We start from the raw sequence: 23,548 nt of genomic DNA, 5'->3' as shown, positions 1-23,548 counted from the left end.
ACATGGCCGATGCAGCCCTTGTTGAAATTTATTTGCTCATATTTGAGCGAAAGAGAAACAAAGGTTTGAAAGTGCAATATTTGTCGCTACAAAGTCCACATCGACTTTCGTTTCTTTCACATAAAGATTAGAATGACAATAATTTTGATGCAAAATTTTTTTTTCATCCATTACCACACTGACAAAAGTAACACAAGGCATAGAAAAAATACGAGGAAGCAATTGCATACTTAGACAGAAAAAAATCTGCTGTAAGTGATAAAGAATGAGCCATATCCTTATATAAACGTTTTCTTTTTAGTTTTTAATTCGTCAACCCGACTTCATTGTTCTCACACGCATTTCGCCCGTATTGTGTCACTGTCACAGCGAAAGTGATTATCACCAGGCAAAAACAAACAAACACAGTAACTTTCCACTTACGCATTTTAGACAAGAAACGGTCGGGCAAAATATACCAGTCAAAATATGCCAGTTGTTACGGTTCAAGTTCGTCCGCTTGTTTTTATGGAGATATAATTTTACTCGATACAAATATGCAACAGCACATTAAATATAAAGGTGAAACCTCATAAAGCAATTGTTTGAAAATCACTTGTTTGTTTTTAAATATTTATTATTTCAATCTACTTCACAAGTATATTCGGATCTTGATAAAATTTTTTATACTAGTTGCAGCTAACTCTACAGGTTTGTGAACATCGTTTACAAAGCATAATGCGATGTTAAATTATTTTCAAGTTCTCGAAAGCAGCAGATTAAGGGCAAAGACACATGCATAACCCAACCCTGCCGTATAGCATGGATATTCCAAATCGACCAAAAAATCCATTCAGGATTTTCTTTCTTACAAAGGTATTTACACAACATTCAGTTTTCGGTTTACTCTGGTCAATAAAAATATGAAAGCGTTTTATTATTTTTTTCCCGTTTAAATCACAATTGCATATAAGCAAACCTCAAGAGATTCGGATGGACATAGAACCACAGCAACGCTAGATGTGGCTTATTTTATATGCATTCGCAATATCTGCAGAACAGTCAAAATTTTTCTTGGTTTTTGTTTGATATGTTTAAAAAATAATTTAACCATACATTAGCATTCAGAGATATAGTGCCTAAATCTAATGTTTTTGTGCTCACTCCTTTTTTGACTTGCTAATTTTATTGTATTCAAGTCTACTTGGCTGTAAACCTAATTGTTGTTTGTTTGCAATTTTCGGAAAATTTTGATGTGATCGAATTTAAGCAAACAAATGTCTTTTTAACTTTTTGCTAGTGATCGTTTAAACTGAATCTCTTTCTGTTGAAATAGATAGATTAACATGATTGAATTGTGCTTTATTTTTGTCATTGTTTGGTGTGGAACGGTTACAAGCTTAGGTAAGTTGCTACGTATAACTTGATTGTGTGATGTCAAGCAAAAACAACAAAAAAAGTAACAATTTAAATTCGACAATTTGTCACAAAAAATCACCGTGTAATATTTTGCAAAAGACCACAATAGAGAAATGATTGTTTTATAATAAAACTTGGGTTCTGTTGATACCCCCGTGTTACTAACTCAGTAGAATCGTTTGTCATCAAGTTAAATTTATGCCAAACTGCCTTTCGTCATGTGACTTGTACGTCGTGAATAAAAAACATGGAATGAAAAAACTACCATAACACTTTTGCAGGGTGCAATTGTGGTTCTTTCGACTTTGCACCTACTGATACAACCTGGGCAACAGAGTACCAAGGAGTATTATATTTAGTTCAAGTATGTGATACAGATTTGGTAGAAACAGTGACATGGACAGTTATCTACGCAAAAGATAAGTATTGGGGTCCAAGAAATTCCGATCAGGTTACGCATAGCAAAGTTAATGAAAGTACTTGGGAACCTGGAGAGTTTAAACAGATCATATTTGACTGAGGTTGAATAGTATAACTTGCTGCTCAACAGCGACACTATGTGGTCAACAAACGACACCTTGTGGTGAGTTGCGACACCCTGCAGACGACGCATTGCTTTAGGCGTTAAATGGTGTTTTGCAACTGTGTTTTACACTTGGTGATCAAAACAAAATAGCAACAAATCTCCTAGTTCCATTGGAACTCTACACAACTACCATTTATACTTGTTAGATAATTACAGAACAACACCGAAAACTATTTTGTAAAAAGTGTAGTGTGAAACCATGTAGGTCTTTGTAGTGCAACGGAACATATGGGGATAACTTTGTTCAGTAGTAGATTTGTTTTTGTTCATTCTTGCTGTGTGATCGGCTATTCATTTCACTGAGCGAAATGGATGTAAAAATGTACATACAACGCAGCAAGTAAACATAACATACACATGTTACTTCAACAGTTAATTTGCAGTCAAGATGTTCAATCTTCCGATGCAACAGTTAATGTTTCAAAAGTATTTAACGAGTGTATATTCATTTTTCACACAAAGCAAAAAAGCGCAGAACCGTACCGACATGCGAATTCAGCAAAACTTACAGTATACTATGAAATTACAAGTACAAAGTAGGACGAGCTAGTTTACATTATAACAATGATGCTATTTTACACAATGTAGATGCTAATTTTTTAGAACTGACGATAAATCCATAAAAAGCCAGTGGCATACAAATGCGACCAAACATAAAAAAGAAAATAATTTCACAGAATAACTGAACTACTGGGATCCAAACCGACCATTTTTTTCCGTTGCTGTAATATAAAATTGTTTGTTATGCATTACCAGTGGCGCCTAAATAACAAAAGAGTAAAAGTAAAGAAGCGTTTGTACTAAAACAAGTGCAAATTCACATAATCCAAGTTAAATACAGTAGCCTCAAAATATAATCTTAATCATTAAACATAAATCACCTTTTTGGCTTGTTTTCTAAATAAACCATTTTTTTCTATTTTGCATCTTGGTACTATGTGTACTATACTTTATGCATCGAAGCTTCATTGGACGGATTTGTTATTGTTACTTTTGAACTGATCTTGTAAAAGGGATTTTTCTTTCGTCTCTCTTTGCAGCCCATTTTGAATGGAACATTTAAACCGTTTTGAAGTTGGACTCGGTGTTTGCAAGCATTCTGTTCAAAAACTAATAAAAAATATAAAATGTAATTGTTCTTGGATCATCGTAACAAGCTACAAAAAGACATGCTTATCAAATTACTTTTTGTGAGCGAATATCTTTTGTTACCCTGGTATTGTTTTTTACTGACCTGCTGACAAGGTATGTAAGGTAGATGTGTTGTCTGCTGGTTGTTTCCTTTGTTGGTTTTGCCTTGTAATTCTTCTGTGTCTGTCATTTATCTCCTCCTGACCTGACAAAAGTTCCATGCTGCTTATACTTTTTTGTGTGTCATGTATTTCGAAAAGAGGCATGAAACTAACTTTAAATTCAATGAAACCACACAGTTTGTAGTGACTTTCTTAGTCAATGGGGACAATCTTATTAAAATATGGACGATATTGTCAAAGATTAGGCCCCTGATTTATTGCTGACTGTTTGACACCTACCTGTCGACGATGTTTTAGAAGATATAGACTCGTTGGTATGACTTGCTACTCGCTTCCTACACACTCCATTGCTTTTCGTTCCTTTTCTCTTAATTTGTGGTTGTTGCTTACCATTTCGATTTGGAAGTAAACCTCCATCTTCCGGACAAAATTTTGAAAGTGGAGCGAGTTTAGTTTCATCTGAAGTTCCTTGAAAATTTACCAACTTCACAATGGTTTGGATTTCGTCCCCTGTAGGGTAGTGTTTTTTAAGTAGACAGCAAAATTTTTCACGGACATCAGTAATCTGTGGGCGGTCATTTGGCCTTTGACTTCGACATCTATTTCCCTCTGCTTCAATCGTAGTAAACAAATCCGTGTATCCCTGTTGTTTGGCTTTACTACGGATAAGCGCACGTTCATCATCAGGAAATGGTGCATTGTTTAAAACTACGGCATTAGCTTCCTCGCGACTAACTGGAGGGCCATACAAAATATGTGAAAATGGCCGAAACCGGTAGAGCACAGCCTGGATAACCGTACCTACGCTGTGGACGTCTGTCTGCTTGCTCGGGAATGCCATGTCACTGACAAGCTCAGGGGCAGAGAAACTGACTGGAAATGGGACTTTCTTTCCGTTTTCTTGCTTATCATCACTGAAATAACATGCGCTGCCGAAATCAGCAATTTTACATGTAAGATTGTCGGTCAGTAAAATGTTGTTACATAACAAGTCTGCGTGAACCACGTGACCTCCTCCCGAAAGATTGTGTAAATGCTCCACCCCCTTGGTAACGTCATAAATTAGTCGTACTTGCAAAGGAAAGCTGATGTCATAATTTTTGCTTTTATCATCTCTTGTGCCATACAAAATCCTTGCAAGATCACCGCAGGGCAAATATTCCGTCACAATCGCCATCCAATTGTTTTCATTCCATTGCGTTAACCCGAATGTTTTTACAACGTTTTCGTGGTGTGTCATGGAAAGCAACTCGAACTCATTTGAAATTCTGAAAATTAAGGCAATGCTGCTTAGTTATACATAGCAATTGTACACTAGGACGCATGGGGGTTATAGACATGATCCTATTGACCAATAAGTCATACCATGGTTCATATAACTATAAACTAATGAATAATGCAATTCCTTATTATGACCTAAAAAGTGGCATACTTCATCACTAATGAGGTACAAGCCTTCGGTGGGACGTTTCATTGCAGGCTGCCACATAGTAGGTCTATTTGGTCATTGTATTTCGCATGGCGTAGTATTTATTGTCAGCACAGCACACTCTAGCCACAGTTTATCTGCGGTTTGACGTACTTCCGTGTTCTGCCCACATTTCAAACTACGGGTTAAATTACAAAACAAACCCACGTACTTTTCTGGTGTTAGTAAAACTCCTAATGGTCTTGATTTCAGGTTAAAACATTTCAGTGCAACATCTTTGCCGTTCATTTGCCCGAGTCGGACAAAACCAAATTTTCCTTTGCCGAGTAAACCTCGATTGCCGGCATAACAACATATATTATGAGGTTGGCAGCTCTCAAACTCCTGCACGCAAAAGTAATATGTTTAGTTTAGTAGCCAATTTAAAATACAATGTAATATAACACAGCTCGAATAGGTCTATAACTAGGTATTTTTGACATTAAGCACTCTTTACCATTTACCACCGTTTAGCAACTGATGGCAAGAATTATGTTTCATCTTTCATATTTAAATTTATGAAAGTTGAACGGATTTTATACCGTTGGCTATGTGAAGTAGTGACCTTACGTTCATGACTTCTGTAATGGACCTGTGATGTTCTAGATATGTTTTAAGTACAAATTAATTCAACCGGGGTAAAGCACCAAACTATTATTAATTCAATTGATTTGCAACGAGTTGAGTTAATATTTGTTATCTTGTGTTAGCAGACCAACAAACAAAGCAGAGCTATAAAAAATAACGGTGTTTTTGTTTTATATTTACCTCCATGTTTAACTCTGTTGTCTGTTCATTATGATTTTCTCATCCTGTAAAATGCATAACCATTTCAAATGTCTAAGAATATGTGATGCCTGTTAACGTGAAAATATTTAAAGGTAACTTACTAGTCGTATGTAACAGTCAAATCAAAAAAATTCAAATGAATAACCGTTTTGTAGTAACCAACAAGGTTAGAGTGTCCCTTCCTTTAATATCTCAGTCGTAGCTGTACATTAAGGTTGGCTAAACGTCGGCGCTCTTTTCAATCAATTGTACTAAATTAATATTATTTGCGCCTCATCGGGTTTCTGTTCTCAAAAGTTGGGGTTTGAAACCGAAATCTGCTAACAATAGTTTAGATATGCCCCTGGTAACTTAGCCTTGCATTTGCATTTACTTTATTCCCGCCATATAACACCTTGTAATGATCTAACTACTACTACACTGCCGGTTAAATACTTCTGTACGTTCAACCCTGATCCAGCGATTGATTTGCTATTCCAACTTTTACTAAAAAAACTCGACATACCAACTGCTGGGTCTGAAACAGCAGTAAGATGGAATAACATACAATGCTGGCAGTGACTGAGTTTGAAAAACACGCAAGGCTAGCATTGAATGCCAGTCAAGCGAAATAAAAACAAACCCATCTTAAGTTTACTCGTTTGTCTGGCAAGAAGACTTTACTTGCTGGCTTTAAATATTAATTACAAACGCTGACAATCTAAAGGCATAGACTAGTTCCTGTATTGAGATCATTTTACATTTGGTTCCTGTTTTGTCAATAACAATGCTGGCGTCATGAAAACCATATTACCTACTGTGCGAATAATAGACATCGTATTGTTGGCATTTATGTCAGTAACTTTTGACATTTTCACTAACAGGTTGGAATTATATTGTGTTGGTCGGTTTCGCCAGAGTCAATTTGTACTCAAACATATTACGTACGATTTGAAACACCCTACGATTTTTAAGTCACAAAACAGTAAAAACTACCATATGGTAAATCCCCTAACGGTAAATTTACGTTTAGTGGTGATGTTTTATTCTGTGTGTATTAAAGACACCTTTTCAAGTCGTTTTTTAACAGTGGTTATAAATTATTTCTCTCAGATGTATATTTTTACAACAATAACTTACCCCGAATTTGTCACGTTACAATTTCTGTAGTTTTGCTTCAGATCGTATTAAACTTAATAAGGGAAACAATAATACTTGAACCACTTCCTATGTTCAGTCACATATGGGTTTTAAATAACTGTCTACACTGGTTAATACGACCTATCGCCAGCTGCACTGAAATGCAGGTCTGCAATGTCTGATAAAGGTTTACAAAACTGAACTACCGAATACAAAATTCTGAAGTGAAATTGTCAGATTGTTTGCACATTTTTAAACCCTTAAAAAAATTGTTAAACTGTAATTCCACAAAATTGTACTTCTTTCTTTACGTCTTGTCCTTTCTGCATTTATGCTTTGTACTCCCTGACTGTAAACTGGACTCACCTAAAAGATATTGTTTTATAATAATGAAGTCTATTAAAATTTAGTGCCATGAGATTGGGTAAACAAATGTCAAACACATCAAATATGACAAGTAAACAAGAGAGCCGCAAAAGAGGCACAACACAGCTACACATTTTTTAAAATAAGGAAGAATGTTTTATCGGTATAATACTGGATTGCGAGAGGACAGTGGAGTAGATTTGTAAGAAGGTAAAACGTCAGTAAAGATTGAAGAGGAATAAAAATAAAGTACAAATTGCTAGGGAGTTGCTAAAACTGCAAATGTTCTGTTTGCTTACCCAGTATCTCATGCTAATGCTCAGTGCATTGCGTCATCACAAACATTTCAAAATCCATGCTAGTTTTGTAGCTTTCCAAGATCCCTTCGTCACCATCAAGTACTAAGTTTACAGACCCCAGAAGGTTGAGTGTCCCATCAACTAGCACATTTATTAAAACAGTTGTTTTTTATTAGCTTTCGAACACTGGTTTCATATGTGGGGCATGGATATGAATAAGTAATACTCTATGCAGTTTGTGCAACTACTCGCCCAAGCACTGAGCATTGAAAACAGCATGCTTGATACCAAGTAATCTGGTTTTGGCCCAGCCCGACCCGTCCATACAAATTGCACAACTTCACTTTGTACTGAAGAAAACTGCCAAACACAATTTAAACTTTAAATGCTTGTTCCTGCTCTGCATGTTTCATTTGTGAAATGGTATTAACTTCATCCATTCTTGCTGACTTCTTTGAGTTATTTTTGTTCTATGAAAATAAACAAGCTAGTTAGCTTTTAATAATCTTGCAAATTAAGGTCAAGCAGTCAGTCTCAGTAATCACAGTACGCTAGCTACATCAAAGGCGCCATAGCGAACAGACGGTTTTTCGGTAGACATAGGTTAGAAAAATCTAGCCTGTGGTGGGATTCGAATCCACGACAGGAGTCTTTCCGGGACTCGACCAACTGAGCTATGCAGGCTCAGTGGAGAATCCCCTGAAAGTTGAATCACGAGCACCATCGCCTGCCAGGTATGCTGCACATGTCAGCTTCATAGTAGGGGGATCGCCAGATTGAATATAATCACTGGTAGACATAGATGATTCAGGGCTGACCACAGTTATGAATTTATGATCATCTTAACTCAGCCTTAGTAATTTTTTTTGTTTGGCTGAGAACTGACCAACTCAGATTAACAATTTTTGCTTTGTTGAGCAACTATTAACTATTGTGATGCTACACATATATTTCACGAAAGTGTAACACATATCAGTTCCGTTTCATCCACAAATTTTGGATCTAAAACACTGTTTCCCACACCGGATACAGAAACCACTAGTGGCAAATGAAAAAGGTTTAAGTCCCTGGTACAATTTGCGAAAAAATGTATTTCTACAATACAAAAACTATGCTCACACTTGCTTAAAAAAATCTGTGATGCAGCCTGAGTTTAAACCGTACATTACTTTACTTACCTTACACCGTTTCACACAGACTACAATCACAGAACCTGCAAAGACCACAGCAACTACAATCCCAGCGAGCCATCCAAAATCATGGCCTAAACAGTAATGATTAATAAACATTACCCTTGTTAAACGTAATATTTGATCAGAGGTTCTCAAAGTTTTTGTCATATTTTTTTCTAGCAACAATAAGACAGAAAGTATTATTGATGCTTTATAATCAACGGTAAAGCAATGGCTTCAATATAAAAACAATAACAAACAAATGTGTTGGATAACTAAGTGTGCTTTAACCCTCAGATAATTATGGTGTAGTATTTTCAATATTTTGTATGCAACAAACTAACCTTTCCTCTGTACTTGGAATTTTTCAGTTTTGACACTTTCGTTAAACTTTAAAAACAAAAAGAAATGCTTGTTTCCATGAAAGTTTTCCATCAGACACAACTTTACCGACTGATTCAAACTGAAACAACAATTATAGATTTAATTTCACAGGCATTTTTGGCATCTTTACTTCAAAGTATTGAGAAAAAAACTTTTTACAATAATATTAATGTTTGTTTTAGGTAATTGATTTTTTTCGCTTGAAAAAACTAATCATAGCACAATGATTAGAAAAGTAAGTTGGAAAAAGCTGTGACTAAGTCAGATTCAAACTGGAAAACAAACAACAACATGCTTCATAATCAGTCTTACAATATCAGATGTTTTGTGTGTCCTAATTGTTTGTGTGTTATTTTTATTAAAATCACTTGGTGGAGTGGAACTAGGTCTTATTTATTTACAGGTTTTATCTTCATAAAATGATTTAATTTTAACTAAAAGTTATAATTCTCGCACAAAATCTGTAAGCAATTCAATGAACTCAAGCAATAGTAGAATTAGCTTGATAACAAAATCTACATTAATGTAAGATAATACTTCAAAATAAGTGGCATTATATGATAGCTTAAATAGTTACTTTAGACTAAAAAGGCCAATTAGGAATGTTACACTGTCTTTGCTTATTACCATGTTGACTAATATACAAATTAACTACTCAAAGTAATAAAACATGAGGTGTTACAGCAAAGACACTACCAGAAATGCAATACAACATGTATATTTTTATACCATTTCTCTATCTTTGTTTGAGTATTTTTTAGTACTTATTCACACAATAAGTGCATGTATAGAGAAAGATAAGACACACACCATTCAAACTTTAGATTGTCAACTTCATGTGTTATTGTGGAACCTGCCTTCCAATCACAAGTAAACATCTTGTTTGAAATATACACAGATACAGACAGAGATTTACCATAGTTTAACATAGTGCACTTTTCAGGGTCTAAAAGTTTGGCATCTGTAACACATTTATACATAAATGGTTAGGTGCGCAACTACAGCAGAAAGAGACAGCGCATGCAAACTCATAATTGCTAGAGCTTTGCCAAAATGATTTAGTGTATTAGGACTTTTAAAAGATACCGTTTTCTTCTTTCACACAAAAACGCACTATTAAACACAAACCAAATGAGCCTGGTGGCCCGCTGTACAGGCCTTACAAAGTGGTATCCAACTTGAACAAGCAAGTAATATACATATTTGACCTATATTTTTTTAAACACTTGCCGGAGGTTGAAAAAAGGCCATCATCAACAGTGACATTCAAAAGTCCCGGCTTTTTTTATCACTCTCATTGAAATCAATTCTCCATGTGTTAAATGTCATTTTTCCAGTTTGTTCAGAAACACAAATCAGCAGATTTTTATTGCTTTTTGTGCTAAACGACAACAAGAAAACAGTTAAAACAAATACATTTGTTTCATAATTTTTAGTTAAGGCAAACAATAATAACAACATGATAACAAATAGTTTAACCACTCAACCTAACAATCACTCAAGTTTTTTTGTCCATGTATATGGAAGTCTGATTTAGTATATGCTGTTTTATTTTTCAAGAATAGTAGCAATCTTAATTAGCAATATATTTAAGAATAATGCAAGAATACAAATCTAATCAAACTGAATTAAATCTATATATTTTTTTAAAGTACACCTACAAAGCAAAGATAATTCCTTCAATCAGCTTTGGTTCATCATTGGGAATGGGTTGATCATTTATGGCCAACATAAGGGTGGTACGAAGCAGTTTAAGATTCTTGCACTCATTTGGTCCCAACTCAATACCTGTGTGAAAAAGTTATAATTTGAAGACAGAAAACAATATGTACCTCACTGCATATTTTTATCATGACCAAAGTAATACTTTCAAAAGTGGTGGAGTTAAATACAATGGCACAGGACTTACCAAAATTTTCTTTAGCATCACCAGTCACTCCAACAAAACAAGTAAGAACACAGAAAAAAAGTGTCAGTGTCAACATAATCAACCAAAACTCAACAACAGATATGAGTAATATTTAGTTTGACTTTAATACACAATATTTAGTAACTTCCTTAAGCTTGTAGGTCTTTCCAAACAGGACAGATAGCACATACTATGATTAATTTTAATGAACCCAAATTACAAAATAGCAAAGGCACAGTCAACGTTGCTTAGTGATAGAATACCACAGTAAAACATCATATCACATTAAATCCAGTTCTAAACAGTTCATCAAAATATCACTAAGTCAACACACGCAATATCGTTGACATTTCGCAGCCAGTATACGCACGTTGGGCAGGACAGCGTGAACCCAGCCCTTCTAAAATATTCAAGAAATGTTGCAATGAGTTGCGCAATACCTTAAGTAGTCGAACTTCGGTTGTAAAAAATGTCTCTGTGCAGGTGACAAGTGATATAAATCTCCATCTGGAAATCTGCTGAAACAGTTTTTTGTTGACTGTTTCGTTGAATGCTTTCATGAAGTTCGTTTTGGTACTACTTCACCACAAACCAGTGCATACCGGGGGAATGTCATCACCGTGGCTTGCAATTTTGAACCATAATCACACAGATTCATATGAATATCAAAAACAAACATATCTTCAGCTGTCAACAGTTAACGATATTACCGAACCGAGCCGATATTAAACATAAAAGAGTTTCTGGAGTTTCTATGTGTAATCAGTACCCAGTCTGCAGAGTGTGGCAGCTGCACGCGCGATTATATTGTTAAAAAAAAATTTTGCACGCCAATTTTGGGGGGTTGCACGCGAAAATTGTACTGCTTTGACCTCTTTTGCTTGCTTTGCGCCTGCTGAACTTGGCCTTGCACGCGAACTTACGGGTCGTGCACGCGCGCACGCGGGACATGTAGGTCTTGCACGCGCGAGATCTCGTCGGGAACTGCCATGTTCTGCAGACTGGATCAGTACCACGCAGGATGTCCGATTTTTGCGTCAAAGTACCATGTTGTGATTTCCATCCGCGTTCCGAATGAGTGAACACCACCTAACGGGATTTTCAATTGCTCTTGGATAGCCCATACTTTTGTTTTAAACGTTTGTAGACTGAAAAGTTTAAAGCAGCGTGTAATATCGTTTTAAACTTTTAGTCCTGTTCCTATTTTAGTTGCGTTTGCGTTTGTTTGCTGTTTATTTTCTGGTCCGATTTGAGTAACATATTTCTACATAGAAATTCGAATACCAGTTAACATGCGCATGTTTAGGCTTATCTGCAACCTCGAACACTGTGGACTATTTTAGAAGCACATGTCATTTTGCTACTAAGAAAATATGATATAGGCTAGCCTAATATTCACATATTCACATGTGGTCGTTTTTCGAGTTGCATTAGAACAGGGGTGCACAACCTTCTTGCTATGACGGCTGCTTAGGAGATCTTTATTTTACTAACGGTTGTCAAGTATTTTTGTTTCAAATTAGTAAATTACTGATGTAAAGAAATGTAATGACACCAGAAAAGTCCGGATTAATTTCTATACTTTGACGCACAGATTTAGCTGCCCATTCTGACAATCAGCCTCTACTGGTATTTAGCAAAAATTTTTTAGGTACGTCACGGCCGCCAGTACATGTGTTTCAATAAAAATATTCACGGCCGCGCAAACTCTTCTCTGAGACCGCATGTGGCCGTACGGCCGTAGGTTATGCATCCCTGCAATAGAACATGGTCATTTTGTTAGGACGTTTTGCAATAGATAATTAAAGTTATTTTTATTAATTAAGTAAGTGATAAAAAACAGGAAGCTATTGCACAGAAATACAAGGCACCTTAAAATTAAATCCTCGTTTTTGCCAGTTGATTTTGCACACAAGGTTATTTTTATTAATTAAGTAATAATGCTTAAGCATTAAACAAACGTTTTACACGAGAATTTTTAATGACGCAAAATTAAAACAGTCTATAAGTAAACAGGTTTCATCTTCGGCAAATCAAAACTTGTTTCGCAGGCTTATAAGCTGATTTTCTTAACTTTTTAATTTTTAAAATTGTGAACAATTATGTTGTTTATTAATTGTTTATGTTTATAAAACGGGGATTTGCCAAATACGTAATCAGGAACCATACAAAATATGCTAAAACGTTAAAATGAACTACGCGGATCTACAGTGGTGCACTGCACTCTTTTTGATACAGTTAGGTGCTTCCTTTTTGACGTCATTACTTCGTGTCTTTCACGATTGTTACAGGCCAATATTGAAGTACATGAAATTGGTTGTTATTTTTATGTCACATGATGCATTTGTCAAAAGGGCTGAAAACATAGTAATTCACAGAATTCTGTTGCTTGACTAAACATCATGGAGGCAAATTCTAATCCCGTTGACCAAGTATCCATATTAGAACCAATACAAAGGCAACCTGTAATTCAGTAACTCAGTCGGTTAGAATCATTGTCATTGCAGGGTGAAACATAAGGTTACTTACTAAGGTTATCCGGATCAGAACAGACCATCTCACGGTTGATACTGCAATCAGTTTTTTTATATATATAAAAATTATTAATAGTTTTTATTTAAACTTTGTCGGTTATTTTTTAAACTGTGTGTAGATATTTAAGTTAGTTTTTTTTCTGTCAGTCTGTGACTGTGCTGTTTATTAATAGTGCACAATTGTGCAGAACCCTTAATACAAAGTTTACTAGGTTTGCCGTTGGCTAGGTACTAGTACAGAAAGACCTTTAAATCGTGGCCATAAAACTACCCAAACCAGCGCAAATCCACAGCATGTTTACTGAAATCAGTCACTGCCCTTTGTGCACGAATGTTATTGTGTTTTAATGACGATTTTCACTAACTTGCTGACGGGGTGTGTAATGAGGAATTTTTATTTCCCTTCGCTTTGGCCCGTTTGTTCTGTGTTGTATTACTTTTCCTGCTGTGTTTTTCATTTCCCTTCGTCTTTGTTTGCCGTTTGCTGTTTTGTTTTCTGCTGATGCTGGGTGTCCCATCTAAACATTCCAAATGTGCAATTATCTGAACATATGTAATTACACCAAAAACAGTTGTGCATTAATTTGGCTAAAAAACTATTAACGCGGTAATCAGTTCATATATTTTTCAAAATAATAAGCAACAACTATTTACAAGCAGCGTTTCCAGAGGTTCGTTATTGATTCAACTTTTACTACTAACCTGCTGACGAGCAAATGTTGTTTGGTGAAACGTCAAACTGGTGGCGTTGTCTTGCGTTTTTCCTATTCCTATGTCTTATATTAGTTTCCACTTTAGTTTGCAATGCCTCCATACTAACCACACCTGTTTGTTGATCTTTGCCAAGATTCTCATCCAAATGTACTAAAAAAACACGTGTCTTTGAAGCACAAACAGATACTTCGGTTTAATAGTTGTTTTTATGTCAATGACGATTATTTTTTCAATGTCGAATTTTTTCGTAGATGGGCGTCATGAATAGACATATTTTTTACAAGTGATGCAATCGTTTGTTCCTGAACATGTGTGTGATTTTTTATTATTTTACTTCAACTGCCCACCTGCTGTTGCAGTTTGTGTAGAGGGGACGCTGTCTGTTTGGCCTAACACATGCGTGTCTTCTGTTGTAATTTGATCTTCTCCAAGTTTTTTGTTTTTGGTTGATGTTGGTGACAATTTTTTCTCCTTACTTACAACTTGTCGGGTGCCGGGATCGCCAACCAAACACACTGAATCTGCAGTAGATTGTAAATCCGATGCAAGAAGACTAAAAAGAAATAAATCAAACACGGTCGATTCGTTGCTGTAAATCTATTTTGTGCGACGTTTTGTTCTTTGCTTTTGTTTCGTTTCTTATTTGACCCATCACTAACCTGTTGACGGCAAGCTTTGTATGAAAGGGATACGTTGCGCTGACTCTAAAAAGATCGAATAATAACATTAAAAACAAATTGTGAGGCCAAGTACGGGTTTTCGTTATTTTTTTAATTTTTTTTTTTAGTTTAAATTACATCAACCAACATTTTAGTGTCACAGGTGAATTTTTATCACTTATCTAAATCAGTTGAAGTGTCAGTGAGGTAGGCAAAATTGCAAAAATATGTGAAATTAATACTTGTCAAAGTGATAGAAAAGAAGCTTAGAATATATTTACCTTCAGGGCTTTGTTGGTCCCACAGAATGACTTCTTTGTCTTTTTCAACAGGGTGAGGTTCGGGCTGCGATGCCTCAACACTGAAGCGCTTTACATTCTCTGAAGAAAACAATCCCAGAGTTATTTGCTGGACGATTTAATCGGGTCAACATTAAAGACAAACTCAATGGCAAAGTGAAGTAAGTGTTGCTGTCAATTTCTTCCTGCTGCCTCACTTTAGTTTTGCTCAAGATTATCACCACAGAATTATTGTGTGAAAGAGTTACCTTCAAAAGTGGGCTTATTAAGTGAAACAACCTCTTTGTGACCTGTAACAGGGCGACGGTCAGATTGCAACAACTCTTTGAGTGGAAGTTCGTCATTTTCTGTCGAAAAAAGCTTGGAATTATTTACTTGATCAGGCCAATATTTAAGGACAACTTGAACGCAATGTAAAGTAAATGCAATTTGGATGAAACTTTTTAACAACAAAACCAACGTGCTACGTGCAAGAATTAAACAAGGTACCAAATTTACTTCTATCGCATTTTTAAACTGACAAATCTGCACTACCGGGTGATTTGGTGCGAATGTTGAAATTTTATTACTGACCTGCTCGTAATTTTGGGGAAGTAGAAGATTTATTGGTATGAATTTCAATTTCGTGGGTATAAGCGTCACTCTTTTCTGCTGCGCGTTGTCTGTTTTTTCTTGGTGCAGCTTCCAAATCTTTTCCTGTTGCACTTTGTTTTTGATCCAGATTATCATCAACGCACACTGAATTTTGCAAAATGTAATTAAAATCTCATAAAAACGGCAATACGCATTCGTCATATTCTGTAATAAATAGCCTTGTATTTATTTACTCGACGTATAAAGTGAGCCAATGAAGTAAGGATATTCGAACGATATTTGACATGTTTTAAATATTAGCATGGCACGCTCAAGGTTTGTCACGTACCCAATGACAATCTTTGTAATATCGCTTTTTTAACTTGTTTCTTCGATTGCTTCTTTCGTCCCCCAGCTTGTTTTCCTCTTCTTGTAATCTGTGACTGCTGAATATCGATGTGTCGATTTGGAAACACAACCATGTTTGCGGGACAAAACCGAGATAGCGGAACTAACTCGGTTTCATCTCGGGCAGATTTGGGTCCAGCTTTCAGAATCTTACTGACCGCCTGTATGTCCTGTCTCTTTGGGGAATATTTCTCCAGTAAAGAGCAAAATTTTTCACGGACATGAGTAATCTGTGGACGGTCATTCGGCATTTGATTCCGACATTTTTTCGCCTCGGCTTCGATCTCAACAACTAAATCTGTGTATCCCATTACGTTTGCTTCGTTGTGTACCAGTGTGCATAGCTCTTTAGGAAATGGTGTTTCATTTAACACCGCCGCCTTTAACCATTCGACATGATTGGTGCTGGGTGGACTTTATAGTACACGTGAAAATGGAGAAGAACGAAACAGTACGGCCTCCACAATTAAACCTACGCTGTAGACGTCAGTCAATGTGCTTGGAAGCACCTTTTCAGTGAGAAGCTCCGGAGCAGCATCAGTTATTGTAAACGGAACATGCGTGCCTTTATGCCCTTCTTCGTCATCACTGTTTACCAAAAACGCGCTGCCGAAGTCTGCAATTTTGCACGTAAGATTGACCGTCAGCAAAATGTTGTTGCACTTTAGGTCACCATGAACCACGTGACCGCTTTTAGGAAGATTGTGTAAGTACCCCACCCCTTTTGTGACGTGATAAATCAATCGCAGACGCAAAGGAAAGCTGATTCGCGTTTTTCTGTAGCTTGGGTCAAACAATAACTTCTCAAGGTCACCGCAGGGCAAGTATTCCGTCACTATGGCCATCCAGTTGTTTCTATCCCATTGCGTCAGTTTGAATGCTTTTACGATGTTTTCGTGATCTGCCTTCCAAAGCAATTCGAACTCTTTCAAAACTCTAAAATTAAAATCAATTTAACGGGCAGTTTAAACACCAGTCAATGTTTAACCGACTTGTATTAACTTGCGCGATGTGCCCAAATTCGGTGACGCGTGGTATGGTTGTATAATGCAATAGTTTTTGCGTTTATACAATGAAAAAAATCATTACTCGAATCAACCCTGAAGCGTACCCGAAGACCAACGATCACGGCATACTAATATACAAATCGGTTCGCCTATTGCCCCGCCATATGTGGGAATGCTTGGTGACCAGCCAAATCGTTTTAACGCCTTCGCTAGGCCTTGTTCACTATGTTTTACACCATGTTACTGTTTTTTGAGTTATAATAAGCAACGTACCGCTCTTTGGTAAGTAGAATTCCTTCGGGTCCTGATATAACACTTATACATTTTACTGCAACATCCTTGTTTTCCATCCTTCCGAGCCATACAGAGGAAAATCCGCCGTAGCCAATCAAGCCGCCCTTACCGAGATAACAACTGATCTTGTCTGGTTCGCATGTTTTAAACTCCTATTACACAATAAAGTTGGGGAGCCAAAGTTTAGTAACCAAATAAGAAATTATATTCTGTTCCGGGTTGAATTCTTATATTTTAGGTGTTGTTTGTGGTTTTATTTTTTATTAAAATCCAACATGTTTTGCAGCAAATTTAACAGTTACCAAGTTACTTTTTCATGATGTGTGGTAAGGGTACAACATAAATTTACCACATCTGTCAATATCTTTGCTATTTTTTCTTTATATCAGTTGTATTTAAATCTGATTTTTGATCGTTTGAATAACCTTTGTTTTTGATAGTTTACACGAACAAAACATATTTACCCCCATTGTAAATTGTGTTGTCAGTTTCTCATCCAGCAATTATGGTTCAAAATTCAAAAACCGTTCAATCTTCTGCTACATGTGTTTGTCTGTTTAAGTTAGGAAAGTTTCAGAACAACAGCTACTTTGAGTGGTGGCATCATTTGACTTTCAGCACATTTAATCTTCATCAACTAACTATGCCTCTTACTATTAAACCATACATAAGGTTTTTATGTTTGCACTTATTCAAGTAGTTTTTCATCTGCCATTGTGTAGATACGTAAACCTATGCTGAGTAAAATATACCAACCTTAACTTCAACCAGAAAAAATCTTTTATCCCACATGACAAACCTTTGTGTTGTAATGGGAAAGACTTGTTCCTGTTTTGATATTGTTATCGTTTCAGTACCTGCTTTGTAACTACAATGGACGGCGGCCGTGTAATAAAAACCAAACGACGGTTAGCGAGGATAATAAATAAGTTTGCGTTGGCATTCCGGACAGAGTACAATTTGATGCATTGAATCTTTCGGCTTGGTGCTCCAAAATGCGTTTGTACTGTGACAAAAAACAACCTGGAAGAAATGTTTCGTTTTCCAGACAGAATCGGTGAAGCGAAATAAATGTAAAAACTGCTCACATGGGCTTGAAAAACGACTACTTTTGAGTTTAACGGCGAGTTGTTAAAGCAGATCGATGGGGTGGCAATAGGCTCGCTTATACTGTAGTTTCGATGATGGCAGATGTTGTTATGAACTATCATCACCACAGCCATTGAAAGAACGCCGGGCCACCTCTATCTTACAAGCATGCACAATTATGTCGATGAAGTGTGCCTGGTATTTAATAGCCGCCGAGATCTCGACAATTTTATTCCCAACATCAAAAGTATAGGATGGAAAAAAAATTTAGTTGTTAAAAGCTTCAGAATTGTTTTTCCCCTCTTTAACGACAACAGACTCGTATGACAACTTTACACGATAAAGATTAAAGTGCGGATCGAATTTGTACATTAGTCATGAAGATGAAAACATTGATAAGTTTTTCAGTAAATAGAATCTACATTGAACAAAATGGAGCTGAAGTGTCAATTGTTATTAAACATCAACAAAAATACAATACATGGGACATTTAAATGTCATAAAGATGTAATTTGATGTAATTACATAAAGAACGTCGAAAAAATTAACAAGGTGTACAACACAAGCTACAAACAGCAATAACGTTGATAAATAATACGCCAAATAGTAACGTCACACATAAATAGGAGAGTATTGGTTCTCACAATCACACTGTGATGTCATTCTATCTTCTGTTTGCATTAGTGACGTCATTATAACAAAACTTTATGAAATCTTAAACTATGGCAAATATGACAAAAGGGTATGACGTCAGTAAGATGTGACGTCACAATCAATTTACAAACAATAGGTGAATGTGACGTCAGTTGAACCGAGGCATTCTTTGATTTTCTGATCAACAAGTTCCGATTGGGCGACGGTAAAATAATTTTTCCAATCACCAACTTCGCCTAAATAAAAATCACATTAGGCTAAACAAATTTGTTAGAAGATTGGAGCAAAATCCCCCATTTACCCTAATCTATTATGGAGACAACCGTTACATTTTTTCACCTTAACTTATGTATCTTGACATCATTCACCGCACAATGACGTCAACAAACATTTACATCATCACAGCAACTGACCTTTACGCAAATTAGCAGCTTGAAACATTTTCGCGTTATTGGAATACGACGAGATATCCTGTTTCATGTTTCCGAACGAACACTTTTCCTCGATTTTCGAAGCTTGTTTTTCCGTTATTTCCACGCCCAGGAATTCCGCAAGATTGCAGAGTTCCTTATTGAAGTCCTGCATTTAAACACGAACGTTCTGATCGAACTCAGAACAACATTTCAACCAAACAAACCTTCTTTAAATCCTCGTAATAGACGAAATAAAAGTTTTTATGATCTTTATGTTTGTACCAGGAGAGAAGATGGTGCGGATACCATTCACCAGGTAAAGTACCTGACGGGAGATTACATAAAGAGCAACAAGCAGGTCACAGAAAATCAAAAAACCTTGCTTGGAAATTGACTTCGCATTAATATTTCTTAAATTATGCTAAATTAAAAAATAAATGTCACTCAGTGTATAATTGAATGTTGAAGTTACGAATTTACTCTAATTACGTCATTATTCGTACCATTAACGGCGATGTTAAAAAACTTCTCCCAGCCATTGTTGACCATTTCTCCCATTGTTTGATTTTTGCCAAAAAGTTTCTGTGAGAAGTGATACCAGGAAACCAATTGATCCTTTGGGTTCCGCATCATGCACACCACCTAGCGATAAAAATCAATCCGTGGTAAATTTCTGCCATTTTTTCTGCAAACGTTTTGAGCAAGCAAAGACTCAACACATTCACAAGCAGTATTGGAGTTTTTGTACAGCCCACGACGTAAGTTGTGTGTTTTATTTAGGCGGAATACACTGTCAGGCCTGTGAGTTTACATGAAACAATCATTTTCTGGTATATGTAACGTTTTAATAGAATGATCGAAATAACTAACTCTGGGGTGCCGATGTCCCTCCAATTTCCCAACCCTTTCTTAAGCCGGTAATTGCTTATTTCGTTTGAACAATTTACTCGACATACGAAAACCTGGTATTAAGTTGATAACTCAGGTTTATGTAGAAAAGATTTGTTGTTTGCAACAAGCAGGCAACGGAATGTTTCAACGTTGGGAGTCAAAGTTCTGTGTAGAATGTTCAACAACATGTTCTGGTTTGGAATATGAACTTCCGACTGGATGCAAGCTGTAAATACTGTAGCCGGTCTGCAGCTGAACCCTGCAAACAGCAGAATATTTTTTACCTTCGCATAATTTTCCTTTATCTTCTCGAGGTTGATTAGTTCTGCTGGCATGTGGGTCGAGATTATTCGTCGGTTGATCGGAAGGCGGTCAAGTATGTCGAGCTTCTTGCCTGCGCAGAAACATGTAGCCAAGATAGAATGATAAATTTGCAAAGAAACAACGATATTCAACCCAATCTCACCTCCCCCAGCTTCAAGCAATGTCAAGCTCATAGGAAGGTCTTTAACCAAATCTAATTCCTCCTCGTTGTACAAAAGGCGACGTAAAGTTGTAATCATCCAATTCGTACCTACACAGGTGACGTTGTTTTTAATGAAAGATTTATCTCCAGTAAAGATATGGTGTAGAGTTTTAGTAGTTTCCTATTAGTCCCCAGTATGGTTCTTTTAACTTCCCCCAATCTCAACGGCTACATAACGGGGGCTCACATTTGTAGTAACAGAGCAGCAGCGCGTTCAGCCAATGTCGACCAATTATGTCATCCACATTTTGCTCTCCATAACGTTTTACCGTTGTGCTGCTGTTTTCGGCTTGGTTACTGTTTAGTGCAGGGGTGTCCAACACGTGGCACGCGTGCCAAAAGTGGCACGCAGAGCATTTGAAAATGGCACGCAATTTTTGGACATTCAGATGGTAAACATTAGGATTTGTCACGCAATTATTATGTTTCTATGGATTCATTTTGGCTTTTATTCTAACTTCAGTAAAGATGATCAGTATCAAGGTTACACAAATCCACTAATTAAATTGGTCGTTTTTAGACTCGATTCGTCTACTTTGAGGCGCTTGAAACTGTCGAATTCTGGATAATTCCGGGCCTTTATGCTGTCGTATTATATTCCATGTTATGGATTCTGCCCTTTAAACAACATGGTATGTTATAAAAGGTTTCTGGAATATCGTAAACAAGTTTACTCCGTACTCGCGTTTGACAACATATTTTTTTCTACCGTTAAGACGTTTAAGACATGGTTTGGAAAAAGTAGGCCTAGCAAACGTTGGCACGAGGGTATATTTTAAAACCTAGATTGGCACGGCGGTGCTTTCGTGTTGGACGCCCCTGGTTTAGTGCCTTTGTGTCGCTATGTTTGCTCTCACCAAGGGAAATAAGCCGAATTCAATATCTTACAAACTTGCACGTTTAGCAACTATAATGCATGATGAGCAACTACACAACGTAAAACGCTATAACATCTTGCAACTTAAACGCCGTTTCAACCGGTAAATATCAGGATTAGACAAATCAAGTCTCACCAGTTTTTGGGAACGAAGCAAGCAGGACATCTTCTTCTTTCAGCGACCAGTTGTCGTAAGCAAACTGTACCAGCTGTGGTGTAAAGTGGGGAGAGAACCGAAAGCCTTTCCAAGTGGGGATTTCACTGTTAGTCATGGCTTGAAGCTTTTCCATCGAGAAAGCTTTTTCCAATTCCACAACATCTTCATACAGATCAGGAGGCAACATTTTTTGCATCGGCGATTCCATGTATGATGTTTATCCTGATTCTTAGCTGTTGAAAATGCTTAAAACGTGAAAAACGGTGCAAATATGGTAAATGCTCATTAGATCTCAATACAAACGTGGTATAACGACAACACGCAGTAAACAATCTTCAATCGTTAAAGCAATTTGAAAAATTACATCACTTTCATAACTTGCAATCTACAAACATGCAACTTAAAACTTCAACTTTATAACTATGCTAGCTTCCAGCTTAAGGTTTGTTTCAATCAAAACACAGAAGAAGTACAGAAAAGAAAACCTCAACTATTGAAAATGCACAGTTAAATTTATTTTGAAACAGCTTTAATTTGAGGTGAGCAAATCGCGTTGTACGTTTTGCCTTTCCACCTCCATGTTCAGCAAGCAACTATGCTAACCACGGCAGATGAACAAGCTCTACATGTTTGCTCAAACACAACACGGGCACAGCGTATTTACTTATCGCTTCAAACATGTGGACATTGAAAGATTGGACCACAGCAAGGTCCAGTTTAGCCTTCCAACATTTCAACGCCCACTTTTATATCAGTAGCATATTTATCAAGGTACAGTTTGAAACCGTAATTGTTTATGACATAACAATGTCGCATGCTGTCACGTGTACGGCTGTGACGTCACTAAGGGTTTTTTGTCAACAGAGATTCGGAACAAAACACGCGACCGCGATTTATACGTCATAATCACCTTGCCACAAGCCGGCAATCGTTGAGCAAACCAATTCATTCAACTAATATTTATGTTTTCAAGAAAATTTTGCACCTAAAATTTAATCTGACATCTTTAATTTTAGTTCGATTTTCTGTTTATTTGTGACGTCACCAACTGTCCATGTGTCTCCATGAGCAATCAAAGAGTGTGTCGGTTATTCTCACAGATGAATAGAAATTATTCTCGCTTATTGTATTCTACAGCACAGATGCAAAATTAGTGGAAACTTGATTAAAGTTTGCAGAGCAAAATCACTATTCCCTCACCGCGTGTTTCGCTTGCGGTTTGCGATTCAAGTTTCGCGAAAATAAGTGCCAGGTTTTTTTGTTTTTATTTTTTCACTGGGTTCGAAGCCAGGACACTCCCGGGGACGAATCTCGATCAGGCTTTTTTATGGTTGGTCAGGTGCGCCGGACCATTTGGCCATGTTCCTGACCCCACATTGCCAGGTTGTCGATCGATTAGCAAACAACCAACCACCCGGGAGTTTTCTGTGTATATGAATAGCAGAGGGCAACAAATAAAAACGTTCGGTTGGAAACTTAATAACATACAATGCCTGTAATTTTACATATTTTGTTTCTTGAAAAATTAATGTGTTACTCGTCTATCTTCCTCAAATCACAGTGTAAAATACATTTTACTAAAATAATATTGCCTCGATTATATTATACGTAGCAAACACGGAAAACGACTAAAACATATTTCAAGTAATTACAACATGCAAAACTGTTAAAATTTATACACACGATAGCGCGTATACCACATGCAAACCA

At 36.6% G+C, this 23,548-nt stretch overlaps 2 protein-coding genes and 1 pseudogene across 3 annotated transcripts; all 3 read right to left on the bottom strand.

Moving 5' to 3' along the window:
- Positions 1-2,886: 2,886 nt before the first annotated feature.
- On the bottom strand, positions 2,887-4,249 carry LOC145213812 (uncharacterized). Its single transcript, XM_080082219.1, has 3 exons — positions 3,517-4,249; positions 3,219-3,320; positions 2,887-3,094 (listed from the first exon to the last, which is right to left on the bottom strand). The coding sequence occupies exons 1-3, from the start codon at positions 4,076-4,078 to the stop codon at positions 2,928-2,930; spliced, it is 831 nt and encodes a 276-aa protein (XP_079938345.1). The 5' UTR covers positions 4,079-4,249; the 3' UTR covers positions 2,887-2,927.
- Positions 4,250-7,005: 2,756 nt separating this feature from the next.
- LOC145213813 (uncharacterized) lies at positions 7,006-11,175 on the bottom strand (annotated as a pseudogene). Its single transcript, XR_013856891.1, has 7 exons — positions 10,744-11,175; positions 10,496-10,622; positions 10,065-10,215; positions 9,645-9,795; positions 8,795-8,913; positions 8,457-8,542; positions 7,006-7,748 (listed from the first exon to the last, which is right to left on the bottom strand). The product of XR_013856891.1 is annotated as an uncharacterized LOC145213813 (transcript).
- Positions 11,176-19,097: 7,922 nt separating this feature from the next.
- LOC145212254 (cytosolic sulfotransferase 3-like) lies at positions 19,098-21,971 on the bottom strand. The gene is made up of 7 exons (XM_080080311.1): positions 21,818-21,971; positions 20,745-20,852; positions 20,563-20,672; positions 19,891-20,029; positions 19,612-19,712; positions 19,388-19,553; positions 19,098-19,210 (listed from the first exon to the last, which is right to left on the bottom strand). The coding sequence occupies exons 1-7, from the start codon at positions 21,969-21,971 to the stop codon at positions 19,098-19,100; spliced, it is 891 nt and encodes a 296-aa protein (XP_079936437.1).
- Between the last annotated feature and the right edge of the window lie 1,577 nt (positions 21,972-23,548).

Source organism: Phallusia mammillata, chromosome 2 (assembly GCF_965637545.1).
Source record: "Phallusia mammillata chromosome 2, kaPhaMamm4.hap1.1, whole genome shotgun sequence".
Taxonomy (NCBI): domain Eukaryota; kingdom Metazoa; phylum Chordata; class Ascidiacea; order Phlebobranchia; family Ascidiidae; genus Phallusia; species Phallusia mammillata.
This window is presented reverse-complemented; position numbering and strand designations above follow the sequence as displayed.